The sequence below is a fragment of the Molothrus ater genome, chromosome 2 (genome assembly GCF_012460135.2).
Source record: "Molothrus ater isolate BHLD 08-10-18 breed brown headed cowbird chromosome 2, BPBGC_Mater_1.1, whole genome shotgun sequence".
Taxonomy (NCBI): Eukaryota; Metazoa; Chordata; class Aves; order Passeriformes; family Icteridae; genus Molothrus; species Molothrus ater.
In genome coordinates this window covers 90,514,243-90,529,877 of record NC_050479.2, presented here as the reverse complement: position 1 = coordinate 90,529,877, position 15,635 = coordinate 90,514,243, and the positions used below count along the sequence as shown (strand labels likewise).

Sequence of the window (15,635 nt, the reverse complement as noted above, 5' to 3'; positions counted from 1 at the left end):
CCACAGAGGTGTGTGTAGGCAACCAGTAAGCTGAAACGGATGAAAGCTTTTCTTGGGGTTTGACCCAAAATGTAGGATATCTTTCCAGCCTTATGATCCCACATCCGTAACAATGATGTCAAGAGGTGCTTGAGAAGTACCACAAATGAGAACACTAGTGATCTGGAAGGAGGAGAACTTGACACAGCCTTATTGGCAATATCAGTCCTCAGCCTCACCTGCCTGTGAAGGGAAGCTGGGAGCAGCAGCACTCAGAACAAGCCCTCACTTCTCATAAGAGGGGGTGCTGAGCCACCCTGGGCTGCAAACACACAAAGTCCTCCACACTGCATGTGGATCTGTCCTGACATGGCATTCCCATCAGGTGGTGCACCCCTGTGAAGCACCTTCTGCTGTGGGAAAAAGAACAAGCCCATCTGAGCCAGAATCTGCTCTGCTCCTGACATCTTCTGGGACAAAATGGACACTGGTGGCACAAGTGCAGTCATGTCACCAGCGCGCTTTGCCTCTCAAAGGACAGATACCTTAGCCTGACCCCGACTCTGCGAGCACCCTACATGGAGGCTTTCAGGTTCCAGGCATCCTTCCAGGTTTACCATAGTCTCTTGTTCTTCATGGTTTCTCTTCCAGCTACACTGTTTTCCCTATTGAGGGAGTAAATTCTCTTCTCTTGACTCCAAAAGCCCCTCCTGGTGTTCATTTTTTTTCCCAAATTTTGGAGACAGGCAATTTTATCAAGAGCTTTTGTCCTGGGAAAAGAAAAATATCAGTATCTACCAGTGCAGTCCTGTCAGCACTGCATTCATGTTTGTCTTGAAAATACCTTTATTATCTCAAGGACCAGCTAGACAGAAATAACATCATATAGCCCAGCTGACTAACTACACTTCCTAATGCATCCCCTGACCCAGGTGTTTACCAACACAGCACTGGAAGCCTATCTTGGGAATGAATGTTGGGGTCCAATGTCAGACTCCAGCAGATCAGAAGGATGTATTCACTTGCAAAGTACTCTGAACTATGAAGACTGAGGCTGCTGTCAAATAATGGGAGGGCACTCTGACCTAGCCCCCCCCACAAAGTGACAAAGGTCATTAAATGTCTTTTATCCAGATGGTTCAAGATATCCTCATGCACAGCCAACACCAAGCTCACAGTGGTAGCTAGCCAATACTTCCTAATCCCTGGGACCAACTGGACCTTCAAGTCTAACAAGAAGAAAAAATCAATACCAGGGGATGACCCAAGCTGTCCAAAAGCTGCTCTGCCCACGTCAGCTGCAGTTCCATGAAGGGTTTAAATTTCATTGGTGTAATTCTGACAAACAGCTTCTTGGAAAACATCAGCGACAGGGTGTGTAAGGGATACCTAACACAAAGAGAAAACACATTCCTCTGTCTGAGAGGACTAAGATGTTTTTAGTCAGAAATTATGTGCCTAGAAGGTAGTGCTGTCCTTATGTGTCCCTCTGCAAGACAGCATGGAGGCTCTGAGAAAAAACAACACACCTAAGAGGTGGATGGAAAGAATTAGAAAGACACAAAAAAATTAGGCATTTGGGTTTATATCACATTCTGCATTGACTCTGTACATAGAAAGGATGAGAAGGAGTTACTATTTGTTCCATTAATGGCTAACTCAAACTAAACTTTTGCTTTGAAATTTCAGTCAGCAACCTTAAACTGCCTAACTTGAAGATTTAAACTGTCTAGCCTTCCCTGACTGTTTGACAGGGAAGCTTTCTGGATGATTTATGGAAAGCTATAAATAGCATTTGCATTTATAGCAAGGATATCTATCTCCTTTGCTGGGAAGAAGCTCCAAAACTGGCTTTGTAAGAGGAACAAACAACAAATGAGAGACTTCTAAGGCTGAGCAAGCAAACAGACAGTGCAGGTTTCTACTCTTTACAAGCCAGCTGTCATACTGCAGAAAGCAAGATTTGGTCCTTGCTGTTGACAGTGGAGCAGCATTCCTCTCCCTCCCTGAGTGACCAGCAGTGGGACCTTTGTGCCCAGCTCCTCAGGCAGAATTAGGAGCCCCTAGCCACACACACCTACTGGCAAGGTAACCCTCAGGGCAGTGGTGATCCCAGCCTCAGTGACAGAAATGTGCTTTCTAAAGGAAGGTATTCAGGGTGTCTGCTTCACCCAGGCAGGGTGGCAATTGCCCTTCCAGGGAAGTGCCTCTTCCTCATCACAGATGCCATTTCCCCAACTGTGGGTTGGTAAATGCCTTGCCAAGGTTGCACAAGCCAAATCCAGGAGTTTTGCTGTGTTCCATCTCCTGTGCTCCAGTTCTGGACAGACAATTGCAACTTGTGTCTGTGAGTCCTACTGATGCTCAGACTGCCCCCAGATCTTCCCTTGGTGAGCTGGGCACTCCCCTGGCTCCCCCACCACCCCCAGCAGCAGCACTGTGTCCCACATCATCTCCATGGAGAACAAACAGACCAGGTGAATGATACTCTGATTCCTGCTCCTATCAGTGCCAGGAGGTTTTCTGGGCCCTCCTGCAGATACATTACTAACTCACCTGGCCTGTACTTTGCAGGCAGGGTATAATGAGACTACAGTATACCCAGAGGAAGGGTAGGAGTTGCAAACAAAGAGCAGCTCCCAGAAGCATGACTGTGCTATGTGCACACATCCAAGGCTGGAATCCAGACGGATATCCAACGGGGAGGCAGAAGCCATATTCAGGTTGCCAAGCCCTTCCAAGGCATGATGACAAACCCTTTGGAATGGGCCCCAATAAGCAGCTTTAACCTCATCAAGAAGGACAGCAGAGGCTGTTGACCCTGCAGAATAGGACACATCTTGACCCTCCTGTGAGGTTACTGCTCAGAGTGAGCTTCCCCTTACATCATGTCCTCACAGACCACAAGTCCTCAGAAGCGTAGGCAGCAGTACAATTCCCAGAATTTTCTCCTTTTTGGGCACAAAAGAACTTTGCATACACACCCCTTGGTGGAACATAAGGCACGGTTTTTATTTTCCCTCATCCCCCCTCTCTCAACTCACACCCATCACACTGTTGGTTGGCAGCAAGGCTGTGCAGGGATCAATCATATGGATCCTCATGGATCATTTGTGCTCCTGGAGCAACCAGCAGCAGTGCCCTGGACTCCCAGGAGCTCACCTGGCTGCTCAGAGTGCCACTGTCCTGAGCAAACTCCTCTGTGAGGTGTCACTGGGTGGCCCACACAAACACTCTGAGCTCTCCTTCACTTGTCCACAGCATGACCAGTGGTGGCAGCCAGGGTGACCTTTGTGTCCGTGGCCACAGCCTTGGTACCCACCTGCAAGAGAAGAGGCACCAGCAGCTCAACCCAAAGTGAGCCAGAAAATCCCAGTGTGTTATAGGCATTGGCCCCAGGACTTCTCTAAATTGTGCTGATGAGAACACAGCATATTCAAAGCCAAAATTGCCAGGACTCCATAAATAAAAGAACAACTCAACTCAATAGTTAGGGAAAGGTGATGATTTCCGTCCCCCTGCCTGTTGAATAAAGCAACACCTGGGCATCCAGAACCCCATGCCAGCTGCTTGTGGCTATGGCCAAAGATACAGATCAAGCACAGAAAAAGGAAGAGGTCAGTTCTATCCTAAAAACACACAAACACATCATGGCACATAAGGGTGAAGCACAGGGAAGATGGTTGGGATTAAACAAGTAAGGGAGTTGAACTCTTGTCCTAAACATGGAGTGAGGCTTCTCCAGAGTTGGTCACTGTGTCACATAGCCCACAAGCTCCCAACATGCCAGCACTGGAACAGGAACACTGTAGGTGCAATGCTGCTCAGCCTCACTCAGAAGGGCTGAAAGGCTGAGGTGCCCTGCCCCACCTCCTGCACAGCTGGCTCAGGTCCCTGTCTATGGGGTGGGCTGTAGGAAATACAGTAGGTCCCATCACCATTATCACACACTGTTGGTTTGACTGCACTGTGAACAGTGGAGAGAAACCCAAGAGGTCAGTGACTGGCAGAAAATTGCTTTAGATGTAAACCAGAGTTTGGCCTAGATTGGCCTAGAGGATGTGCCATAAAGACCCTCTGTGTGTCCTGCTGCATTTCTCCCTGCTGCAGTCACCCCACCAGAACAGGTGCACGCACAGTCTACCACATTCCTGCTGCATGTCCAAGGTGGGAGCTGGGTGAGAGTATCTCCTCACACCTCCATCCACTAGGGAGGACCTAGTGCAACAAATCCTCCTGATGCCAGCAGCATGGGGAGAGCTGAGCACCCACCTGGCATGGTCCCACCACAGGCACAGCGAGCGGCTTTCTGGCCTCCGCTGGAGCAGAACGTGCAGCAGTGAAACACCCCCTGGTGCTCACGGAACTTGGGCTTCACCATCAGAGTGAAGGGAGAGCCCTGCAGGGGACAAGCAAACAGAGAGGCTGCTGCAGCAGGCGCTGTCAGATGTGCCTGCATTCTCAGACACCATCTGGGTGACCCTGTCAGTCACAGATCACTAAGCCCAGCCTTGAACTGCTACGTGGTAGAAATAATCCTTAGACAGATTTGAAACAAATGCCTAAGAAAAGAAAAGTAGGTAAAGAAGAAGCAGTGCAAGAGAAACAAGAAATGCTACCTGCACATGTTGCCCTTTCACACAGACGCAGACAGCATACAAGCCTGGCTCCTCAGGGCTGTAGGAAATACAGTAGGTCCCATCACCATTATCACACACTGTTGGCTTGACTGCACTGTGAACAGTGGAGAGAAACCCAAGAGGTCAGTGACTGGCAGAAAATTGCTTTAGATGTAAACCAGAGTTTGGCCTAGATTGGCCTAGAGTGGCTTTCACACACCCCTGCTACTGAAAGCTGCAATTACCATACAAAGGAAGTCACAGAAAGCCAGTTGCACTGCAAGGATTTGTAGCAACCTGCACACCGAAAGGCATAAGATGACACATAGCACACTTAGAACTCAGATAGTCCCATCAGATAAGAGCCCACAGTAATGGGGTAAATCCACAGCTTCAGCAAGCAGCTACCTACAGAAAAACCTATTAAGAAGACAGGATATAATAGGGTAGGTTTGAATCACTTTAACCACTCTCCCAACTGCACTGACCCCAACTCTTCCCTTCAATGCTGAGGAGTTCTAGGTCCCTGCTGGCAAACTCTCCCTTTTCCTAGTCAAGCTCCTTGTGTTTCACAGGGATTTCTGGTGAACAGAGTGCTAGAGAGAAAGCCTCAGCTGGTTACTCGGGATAAATTGCCTGCTCCACAGGAAGATGGAAAGCTTTTCACAGACAATTATCAGGCAGCTCTGCATAGAGGAAGGTGTTCTTGCTAATCCCTACTAATTAGTCTCCTGGGCCCCATTACATGACCGTTTATAATCTGTATTCCCCACCCCCAACACTTCACATCAATACAGCTGCCTACATAATTTCCTGCCATGAACTGTGTGGTGATACTTCATGCTCTTCTGCAGTTGTTGTGCCTCAAAGCAAAGCCAGACAGCTTTCAGCAACGCATGCAGCAATTGCATACAGCCAAGAGCAAGGAACAGAGTTAATGTGGCTACAGCGACCTCTACCCCACCAAGAGAAATCCAGAAATCCCTGGGGCATGCACCTTCCTACATTATGGGTGCACTTATGGAAAGAAGGTGCATTGGAACAATACTCTTGGACAATGATGCTCTATTGACAGGCATCTGTGCAGCCAGCGCTGCTTCTGTCTGCTTTGTCAACACAGCAAAGGGTTTTAGCATCCGGTCCCTTTTTTTCACCAGGTCATCCCATCATGAGTGTTTCTGGCACAAATTAATGCTGGCATCTGGTTCCAGCTACTATAAAACAATAGATGTTTTTCTTAAGAACTAACCCCCAACTGGGTCTGCTTTTGTGCCTGGCTACTCTTTAGGGAAAGTGTGGTTTGGAAACAGTTTTAATTTTTTCTGGTTGTTCATTTTCCTTGTGGAAACACTGAGGAGCTCAAGTGCAGCCTTTCCTGGTTTTGCTAGAAAACCTTCAAACCTCTTACAGTACTCAATGCTTTCAACCACAGGAAAAAGAACAAAAGCACAACTAAGATTCTTTCTCCAGACCATGAAGAAGGCACTCCCATCAGCTGTCAGAGGCTCACGGTGCTGATGAACAGTCTGACTCGTGACTGTCATCCAGGGGTTGCAATGACTTACACTGTTTAGGCATTAATAAAAGCAGGAGCCCCAGGTGTCTGCTGGGAGCAGTGAGAAGGAACAACAGCTCCCTCTGCCTAGCAACACACACAAGGAGTTGAATCCTTTAAGAACCTCAAATCACTCAAAGACTTAATACAAATCTCTGTCAGCAAATCTCAGCAATCACTGTCCAGCCAAACACAACCACTAGGAAGCAGTATGGGAAAGAGTAGTGCCTTTTCCTCTGCAGATTCTGACCCTCATGCTGAAGAACATCCCCCACCCGCCTAAGCAAGCAGGGAGCCAGGATAAGGGAGGCAGAAAGGCTAAGCCAGGGATTTCTTGGGTGAGATACCCACCAGTCCCTCTTGTCCTTGTGGGTGATGGTGACCCGCACAGCCTCTCCTCCCCGCCCCAGGCGCTCCCCCGCAGTGTCCCTGCACAGCAGGGTAAAGCCACTCAGCTGGTTCTGACGGGCACTGTGGAGATCTGGGGAAAAAACAAACACCAAACCAGAAAGAAACAGAACTACAAAGGATTCAAGTCAAGCCATGACTGCCACCTCCCATTATTTTGCAGAGTTGCAGCCCCATCAGAGCACAGCCAGGACTTTGCTTCCAGGTTTTACAGCTCCTTCCACTCACAGGGAAAAGTCAACATAACTCTGGGTATCAGGACAGAGTGGGAGCCATGAGTTCTGAGAGATGTCTGGCAGGTTTAGCCCAGAGATCTGCACAGACCATGGGGGTCTTTTTGTCTGTCACTCTAAGCCCAGCTGGCACCTTCCCAAGAAGGCCTCAAGATGCTCCATGCAACCCAGAGGAGAAAGAACAGCCCCACTGTGCCCCAGGGAACTCAACACCTACAGTTTGGCATGGAAGGGACTGAACAAGTTCTGGGTCTGTCTCATCTGCCCTGCACAGACCATTACTGACCAGAGCTGGCTGTGCTCTGTGGGATGGTCTGAACATTATCTGTTTGCTGGCCCAGCTCCAAGTCCTTAGGGAGCAAATATCCATAAAACCATCAAGGTACTGCCAGGTATTCCTAGAGCAATCTCAGCAGAAGCTGTAATGGGAAAAACTTAATCAGCCACAAAGGGGATCTGCCTGGGCTCATGCTGCAGAACAGCCTGGAGCACCAGCAAAGCATCACAACCTGCTATTGCAGGTGCCATTCCCATCCCCTGAGAGAGCCCTCCAACCCAAAGTGAGCCAGAAAATCCCAGTGTGTTATAGGCTTTGGCTGAGGCTCATGCTGAGGCTGCTGATGTTGTGGAGGGCAGTGCCATATGCTCTGCACATCTGGATGAGAAAAGCTGCCTGGTTCCCTGCCCAGCACAGCTCCCATAGGCAGGCAGTGCAACCTCTGCTGGGGCTCTACCTCTGCCCTGGTCAATGTCTGGACAGCAGGGAGCCAACAGTGCCAGAAGCTGCACAGCATGTGGGTACAGAGAGTAGAGGGGTGACTTCAGGGAGCAGTGCACTCCCACTCAGCTGCTGTACAGCACCCCATTACCTTCCCCATGCAGGGTACATCTGGCTGGATCAACCACTTTATTAAGAATGGCCCCAAAAACTTCATAGCCACAACACTGCCCTGCCCTCTCGTGGGGGGAGAAGTGGATCCTGTCATCCACACTGGGGTGGGTGCTGTAAGCAACGCTGTTGAGCTGTGTCAGACGGCTGGACACCACCCCTTTGGAGACGAGGATCTCCACATCTGAGCCGCTCATCAGCAAGTGCTCCGTGAACTCCACGCCTGTCCTCATGTCCAGCAGCAGCTGCTGCAGCTGGGCCTTCTGCAAGTGCAGCAGGTTTTCCTTCTGCACCTTCAAGTCCTCCAGCTGCTTCAGCAGCCGGTCCCGGTGCTCTTCAATGGCTTTCACGTAGCCCCTGGCAAAGAGGCAGATCTCCGCGGCCACAGCCTCTGCGCGACTGCGGACAGCGCCGCCCATCTCCTCGACCTGGCTCAGCACATCCTCCAGGGTGTCCAAGCGCTGCTGGCTGCTCTGCAGCAGCTCCCGCAGGGCGTCCCCGTGCCTGTGGATGACATTGGCGGCGAAGTCACAGGGGTGCTGACGGTGTCTGCCCAGGACGCAGTCCCGGCACACGGGCTGGTCACACTGCTCGCAGAACAGCTGCAGCTCCTCTGTGGGATGGGAGGGGCACAGGAGAGGCTTCCCGGCCTGGCTGCAATCCTTGGTGTTCTCCAGCTCTGTCACAGCATGGGAGGCCGTTTTCTTCTGTCTCCTAGGCAGGAGCAAACACCAATCACTTTATGCATGTTGGATACAAAACACAAAAACTGAGACCCTTTGCAAATGCCTATTTGCAACGGGCTGCAAGTCATAGTGTGCACTGCTCCCTCCTGTCTCCAGTGACATTTCCTGAAAGGACTTGTGCTCTCCCAAGAACTAGGCTGCACACAAAGGAGGATCTTGTTAGGGGCTGCTCCCAGGCTCCCGGAGTCCCCCTGACTGCATGGTCAGCCTGGATTTCAGACACAAGGCAAGTGAGCTCTAATATCCCTTAGGGGAAAATCTAGTTCAGGCCACTGCCAGAAGACAGTCAAACAGCAAAACATTTAATATTCCAAAAGTCAAATTCAGATTCCTTCTGCTTGCCAGGTTAGGTCCTGCTCAGAAGAGACCAAAGATGGGACACAAAGAACCTGTTATAACCCAGACATCTACCATGTCACAGGGCAGCACTAGAATATTTCCATTCTCTGCTATTTTGGACACTGGGAGTTCGTTTTTGAGAAGGATGTAAAACCCCCCTCTCCTAATTTGTCTCCTGCACTAATGACCTGTGGCAGTGCAATGGGAGCTCCAAGCCATAACCAAAGACACTCCAAGGACCAAGCTCTGCAGAGTTGCTCTGGTAACACAAAGCAACCTCACCACAGGCTCTTATGCTTCCCCTTTTGCATCCCACTAACCTCCCTTAGATCCACCACATTTTCAAAGCCTTCCAATGTTGCGTGACCTCAGCCTAAGATCTTTCTCACTTGTTCCAAGGAGCACAACCATAGCACTCAGAACCATAGAAACCTTCCCTCCACACCAGGAAATCCTTTCAAAATGGTTTTCCTCAGCCCTTGTTCTGCTCTGACATCAACTAAATCAAGTGACAGTCTGTAGATGCCAGTAGGGTGAAAAAATGATAGCAGTAAATACTATAGAAAGAGGGTCACATGGACAAATTTTCTGCTGCTTTCTCCCTTCTGCAGTTATCCCTGGCAGAGCAGCAGGCTGCTATTCAAGGTCTCTTATCACTCTTCAGCAGCTCCACGGGGTACGAGGCATTACCTAATCAGAATGGTATGCTGAAAATTACACCCGGAGTGGAAAGGTAACTAAGAGCCTAAACTATTTTCCCCACAGGCACTACTATGTGCAGGGGGGCAGGGCAGGGAGGAATATGTCTCAGTTCCTTCTGGGGAAAGAATTTGCTAATCAAGCAGAAAGGAGCAGCAAACATGGAGGGAATAGGCTGAGTTGCTTAACCCAGGCTGAGGCTTCCCTGGCTTGTGCTGTTGGGTGTTTTTCTGATCCTGCCTGTCACCTCCTTCCTTCAGAAGGCCATTCAGGCTTTACATCACTTTTCTTTAGTGCTGTCTGTCCTCTGCCTGGCTTACAGGCCACTGCACTCCTCTCCTCTTGAGCTCCTAATTCTGCTGCAGTTACCTCTTGTTTCTGCAATAATTCTACAACGTGTAGCAGGCAAGCCCACGGGTTGATCATCAACAGGTAGCAACCACACTAGGCAGGACTTCCACAGGACTTTGAGTTTGCCTAAGGGTGCCTTTACACACAGTAAATGGTCCTGCAGGTGGAGAGAGGCAGAGCAGCAACTCAACGCTCCCCTTTTCCTTTGGGGGAGATGTGTCTTTTCCAAAGCGGGACAGTACAGCATGTGAGGCTCTTGTCCTGCTGATACCTGCCCATACCCCTGCCTGTTGCCCAGTGACACTAAACTGAGGTGCTACCCAGCATGTGGACACCACTACAGGCAAAGGGTGGCCTGATTTTGGACGCAATGGCCAATAACATGGACCTATTCCCAGGAAGTTCAAGAAGTGTTTGTGGACAACACTCACAGGCTCATGAAATTCCTGGGGCTGTCTTGGGCCAGGACTTGGACTCGATGATCCTTGTAGGTCCCTTCCAATTCCAGACATTCTATGATTCTATGCTAGCAGCTTGCTTGTCCCCACCCGAGTACAGAGCATCCCTGCGGACATCCTCTGGCCAGGGGTGGTGAGCGGTGGGTAAAAACCGGGAGACGCGCCAATTCTTGCTCCGGCTCGCCCTGAGCGGGTCCCTGCCCGCTGCGCCCTCCCCCGGCCGCGGTGTCCCGGTGTCCCCGTCCCGCCGCCGCTCACCTGTGCGCCCGGCAGCAGAAGCGGCAGAGGCGGAGGCCGCAGGTCAGGCACCGCCCGGCCGCCGCCCCGTCGGCGCAGAGGTCGCACCCAGCAGCGGCCCGGCCGCGGCTCCCGGCCAGGCAGTCGGGGGGGAGCTGCCCCACGCCGCCGGCCGGCAGCGACAGCTCGGCGTCGCACACCGGGCACAGGACGGGGCGGGCGGCGCCCGGCGGCCCCTCCGGCGGCCCGAGCCGGCGCAGGCAGGGCTCGCACAGCGAGTGCAGGCAGGGCAGCAGCCGCGGCGACACGCAGGGCTGGGCGCACTGCGGGCAGCGCGGCCCCGACATGCCGGCAGCCCGCGCGGCCCCTCACGGCCGCTCCGCCGAGCATTCCCGTCGGGAACGCCTCGCGCCGCCTCACACCGCGGGCTCCTTCCCCGCCCCGGCGCCGCCCGCCCCGTGAAGAGCGCGGGGGCCGCGCTGTGAGGGGCGGGGGCTGCCTGGGGACCCTGCTGCTGCTGCCTGCCCCGCCGCTCCTCCTCCGGGGAAGGCGGCCGGAGGGAGCTGGCAGCGCCCTTTGTCCTCGTCCCCCTCACCGAGGCGCGTAGGGACGGACCCGCTGCTCCCCTCCTCTGGCACCTGCGGGGCTGTCTCCGCCGGTTGTGTGGGAAACGGCCCCTTCCCACCCACCGCCGGCAGATCATGTTTCCGCTTCTAGTTCCAAACTTCCAGGTTTACCGCCTGACTGGCCACTGCAGCCTCTTTGTCGGTCTGCTGGATGCCTTCAAACCTTGGGAGTTTTTCCTTCGGATCACTGGAGAGCTGAGCGAGAGCGGTGAAACTTTACCTGAGACGGTGCAAGGCGGCCGGGCTTCCCTGCGGCTGCCCACCGGGACGGGCTGGGCTGGTGGCTGTCCTCAGTCACTGCACCGGGAATTGGGAATACTGCAAAAGGCAGGCTTGGAAAGCCCAGCGTCTGTGAAGCCCTGCATGATGATGCCCCGTGGACTTTGATGGCATCTACACGGTTGTCTTTATCAGTCTGATGTGTAAGCTCTTCAAAGACTGAAACCAATTCTTCTTGTTTTGAAAAACGCTCTTTTCTATAAAGTGTCCTCTAGAGTACTGCATTCAGCCCTTAATAATTGAACTTTTTACCAGCCTCTCCATTAGCTTGCCCAGGACATTCAGTATCTTACCTGTCCCATCCTGCTGGCCGTTTTGAATATAATGTAATGTGAAGAGCATTTGAGACTTCTAGAGTTTCAGTTCCTTAAGTCAAAAATCAACAGCCAGGAAGATTCCCAGCTAGGTTTTTGTTTTTAGAACCAAATGGACCTCTCTGTCCCTTTACAGAGCAGTAGATAAATACTTAATATCTGTATATAACACAAGTAAATATTTCCTCTGTAACAGATGTTAATGCCACTCTGATGCCCAATGGCTTAACACAGAAATCGTCTTCTTCTTCTGATACACTCAAAACATTTCTGTGTCTTTTATGTTGTAATACAAGATCAAAGTTTTAGGTCATGATGAAGTGTTTTCAACCTCAAAGCCAATCAAAAGAAGAAAGATGTTCCAATAGCCTTCTTCACATTAACTATTAGCAAGTGCAGTGGCTGTGGAGGTTAGAGAGGATAAAAGCTGCAGTAATTGTGAGAGAAGATTACTTGATAACAGTATTCAATATTGTCACAAAGAAAGACCGGTTCTTCTAATCATGCTGGAGGAAAGAATAGTAAATGGCCCTGTAAACGTGGGTGCAGGAAGAAAACAGGGGAAGAGTCATAATGTCACCTTTGTGCAGAAAAGATCAGCTATCTAGAGAACAGCAGCATCTTCCATCGCTGCAGAGAGATGGTGGAATAAGCCATGACTGGCAGTGGCAGAGGAAATCTGAGGATCCAGCCCAGCTGATCTGATCACCTGCCTTTCCACTAATCAGGTTGGAGCACAGATTGCTGCTGAGTAATGCATTTATGAGTAACAACACAAAGCAGGAGCACTCTCAGGGTGATTAGAAGAAATTGTAGTGAAATGGGCTGGAGATAATCAAGGGAGCCCTGTGAGACTTGGGGAAAGAAAGGAAAAGCAGAAATCCAGAAAAAAACAAACCAAAAACTGAACCCTCAAAACAGGAGCTGCATTAGTACAAACTCATTATTCCCTTTGGTTACTTTCCCCATAATATTGCTTTCTTGGGTACTGTCAGCCAGCAAGGGAAGCCCCTGTGCCACTACATCCTAAATTGTGGAAGGCAACTCAATGGACATGGTCAGCCAGCAAGGGAAGCCCCTGTGCCACTACATCCTAAATTGTGGAAGGCAACTCAATGGACATGAAAACTGGAGCTCTGTGAATATCTCCAATTAAGCACGTTGGTCTGCAAAGCACTGCAAGAACTAGACTGAGAGACTCTCTCCCATCTTGGATTATTCAGTTTGCTTTGTAACTGATCAAAATTTACAGATGAAGAATCCAATGTGTTAATTTCTATACACTGGAGGGCAATAAAGGAGCATAGTTACATAAATAGAGCAATGAAAATGTCATTAAAATTAAGCCAGTGTTTTCCTTTTTCCATAAGAGTTGATGGATAGCTAATTATTCTCATTTGACCCAAGATCTACTTGAAATTAAGTCCTCTTTAAACTTGTTTTCCTGCCCCTATTGTTAATAATGCCTATCAAAGCCTCCCAGAATAGTTGCTCTGAGTGATCTGGTCTTCCCCCACTTTACTTTCACTGCCAGCTTCTACCTCTTTTTCCTGTTTATCTGCTTCTCATTTCCTATGATTAAGCTCTAGATCATTACACTGAGATATGGAATATTTGTTTCCTTCTCCCTTCTTGTCAAGGACTTCTGACTAATATTTCCATTGTATCTCCTAATTAGCCTCTTCTGGGGAAAGCTTTATGCTGCTTTCCCATTAATATTTTTATGAAGGAATATTGGTAAAATTTTTTATAGCATGTTCAAAAAAATCTTTAAAGCATAATTTCCCTCCTAGATTCTGTAAGTGGTGTAGGTATGGTCCATTTATTAAATTTTGAATTGGATGCCTCATGCTTTCCTGAACCTATTTACTCTGGTAATTTTAGGGAGTTGTTTCCAGATATCCTGCCATAAGAAACAAATAAACTGAAAAAGTGGTGAAATGGAAGTCATTAGTGAACAGGACTGAAGAAAAGTCCCAGATGACTTGTTGACAGAAACCTGAGAACTTGTCAAAGTGGCAGAGCTTAGCTTAATGGCAGCCAGAGGAGTGTGGAAAATGACTTATTTGGGGAATTTACAAAGAAAAGACAAGTAGAAAATACTGATGGCTTTTTTCCTGCTGACCAACAAGAGCAGTTTAGCTGTGAATTTGTCAGCCCTGGGAAGTACTGTGTTTCAGAGACTTCTCTGAATGTGGCAGAGCTGCCAGGCTTGGTCTGGGAGTACTTGATGCACCACAACCCAGCTGACAGCTCTTCCCCTATATATCAACCTCAACCAGAAAATCCAACAAAGGATTTACAACATCTCCCAATTTAAGGATTTACAAACATCTCCCAATTTAGGCAGAACCTCTCCCTCAGTCAGCTAAAGATACATTTGAAATTATGTGGCAATTGAATGGTGAGAGGAGCATTTCTGCGAGGCACAGAGGCTGGTGTCATCCCCAGCCCTCACTTTCTGCATCCAGCCTGATGCCCATGGTCTCATCACACTATGGGTAAAAAATTTCTTCCTAACATCTAACCTCTCCTTTTTTTAGTTTGAAGCCATGGATGTTTTAAAAAGAGGAACCCTTTGACCTTCACTTGTGCCGGGCCTCAAACACACACAAGTAAATTGCCCCAAGCCCAAGTCTCACATGACAAAACTTCTGCAAGCTGATGGCATATGGGGGAATGTGACAGCTGCAGCAGAAGGACAACACTGATCTCCTGCTTGGGAACACCACTTGGGACAGACAGAAAGAGAGGACTTCTGTCCTGGGATATCTCACAGATTTTCTACAAAGCATTCGTAGGGGAACTCACTCTTCAGAGAAACACCTTCACTACCAAACGTCTCCCTTCACACATATACACTTAAATTTGCCAGTAGCTTTTAGTATTCAGGCTTGTGTTGAGCTTTGGAGACAAAACTAAACTGAATCTCAAGTTACCTCATTTAACATAAGCCCATGTATCTTGATTTTCATGCTGGACTCCAAAGTACATTTCTGTGAGCTGCTGCTGTCACACATCAAACCTGTGCTCTAGCAGGACTTCAGCCACGGCAGTGTGGCCTGGGAGAGGTGAAGGAGGAAGGCAGCCAAACAGCACACCTGGCAGCCTAAACCTCTGCCACTCACTGAATAATGGACTTGGCTTAACCCTGAAACAGCAAACAGGAAGTGGATAGGGCATGGAGATGGGCTAACACTTGAAACATAGAAAGAAAGCAGCAAAAGATGTGTGATCTCTCTTGTCCTCCAGATTTGTGACAGGAAACACAGTCTGAAGTGGTCAAGCATTATCCCTTTCAGTTGGCAGCAGCAGCTCTTTGAAGACCAAAGCAGCTGCAGCCAAACCACCCAGCAACACAGGATTTGTGCAGACTTGCCCTTGCTGTGGCTTCTGACCAGACATTCCTGTTTTCCCCTCCTGCCTGCAGCTTTCCACCACCTGCTGCCACTTTCAGCTTTCTGCTCCTATATATATTCTTTTTAATCTCTCCTGAATCCTGCCTACATTTTCTGAAGAGAAGATGAAACTGGATTTCTTCCAAGGAGGCTTTTCTAAGGAAGCAAGTTCCTTGTGATGTCAGCCCAACAATCTTTTTTAGCTTCCCTTCAGCCATGTTTGAGAGAGGGAAGTGATCTGAAAGGCTGTAAGTTTCTACATGCAAAAGATCATAGAATCATTGAATACTCAGAATTGGAAAGGACCCACAAGGATCATTGAATTCCAACTCCTGGCCCTGCACAGGACAGCCCCAAGAACCACGCCATGTACCCAAGAATATTGTCCCATCACTTTTTGAACTCTGTCAGGCTTGGTGCTGTGCCCACTTAATACCGATGCTGAGAAGACAAATGGAGTTGGTTTTTTTTCTTTTCCTTCACTGCTGGGACCATGAGACAGAAG

At 49.4% G+C, this 15,635-nt stretch overlaps 1 protein-coding gene across 1 annotated transcript; it reads right to left on the bottom strand.

Moving 5' to 3' along the window:
- Positions 1 to 2,970: 2,970 nt before the first annotated feature.
- TRIM45 (tripartite motif containing 45) lies at positions 2,971 to 10,867 on the bottom strand. Its single transcript, XM_036407022.1, has 6 exons — positions 10,535 to 10,867; positions 7,664 to 8,397; positions 6,505 to 6,634; positions 4,599 to 4,713; positions 4,252 to 4,378; positions 2,971 to 3,301 (listed from the first exon to the last, which is right to left on the bottom strand). The coding sequence occupies exons 1-6, from the start codon at positions 10,858 to 10,860 to the stop codon at positions 3,150 to 3,152; spliced, it is 1,584 nt and encodes a 527-aa protein (XP_036262915.1). The 5' UTR covers positions 10,861 to 10,867; the 3' UTR covers positions 2,971 to 3,149.
- Between the last annotated feature and the right edge of the window lie 4,768 nt (positions 10,868 to 15,635).

Coding starts and splice junctions, on each gene's coding strand:
- TRIM45 (XM_036407022.1), bottom strand. CDS start 10,860: ATGTCGGGGCCGCGCTGCCCGCAGTGCGCCCAGCCCTGCGTGTCGCCG. Junction 6,635..7,663: donor ATGTACCCTGCATGGGGAAG/GTAATGGGGTGC, acceptor TTTTTTCCCCAG/ATCTCCACAGTGCCCGTCAG. Junction 3,302..4,251: donor CTGTGGTGGGACCATGCCAG/GTGGGTGCTCAG, acceptor CTTCTCTTGCAG/GTGGGTACCAAGGCTGTGGC.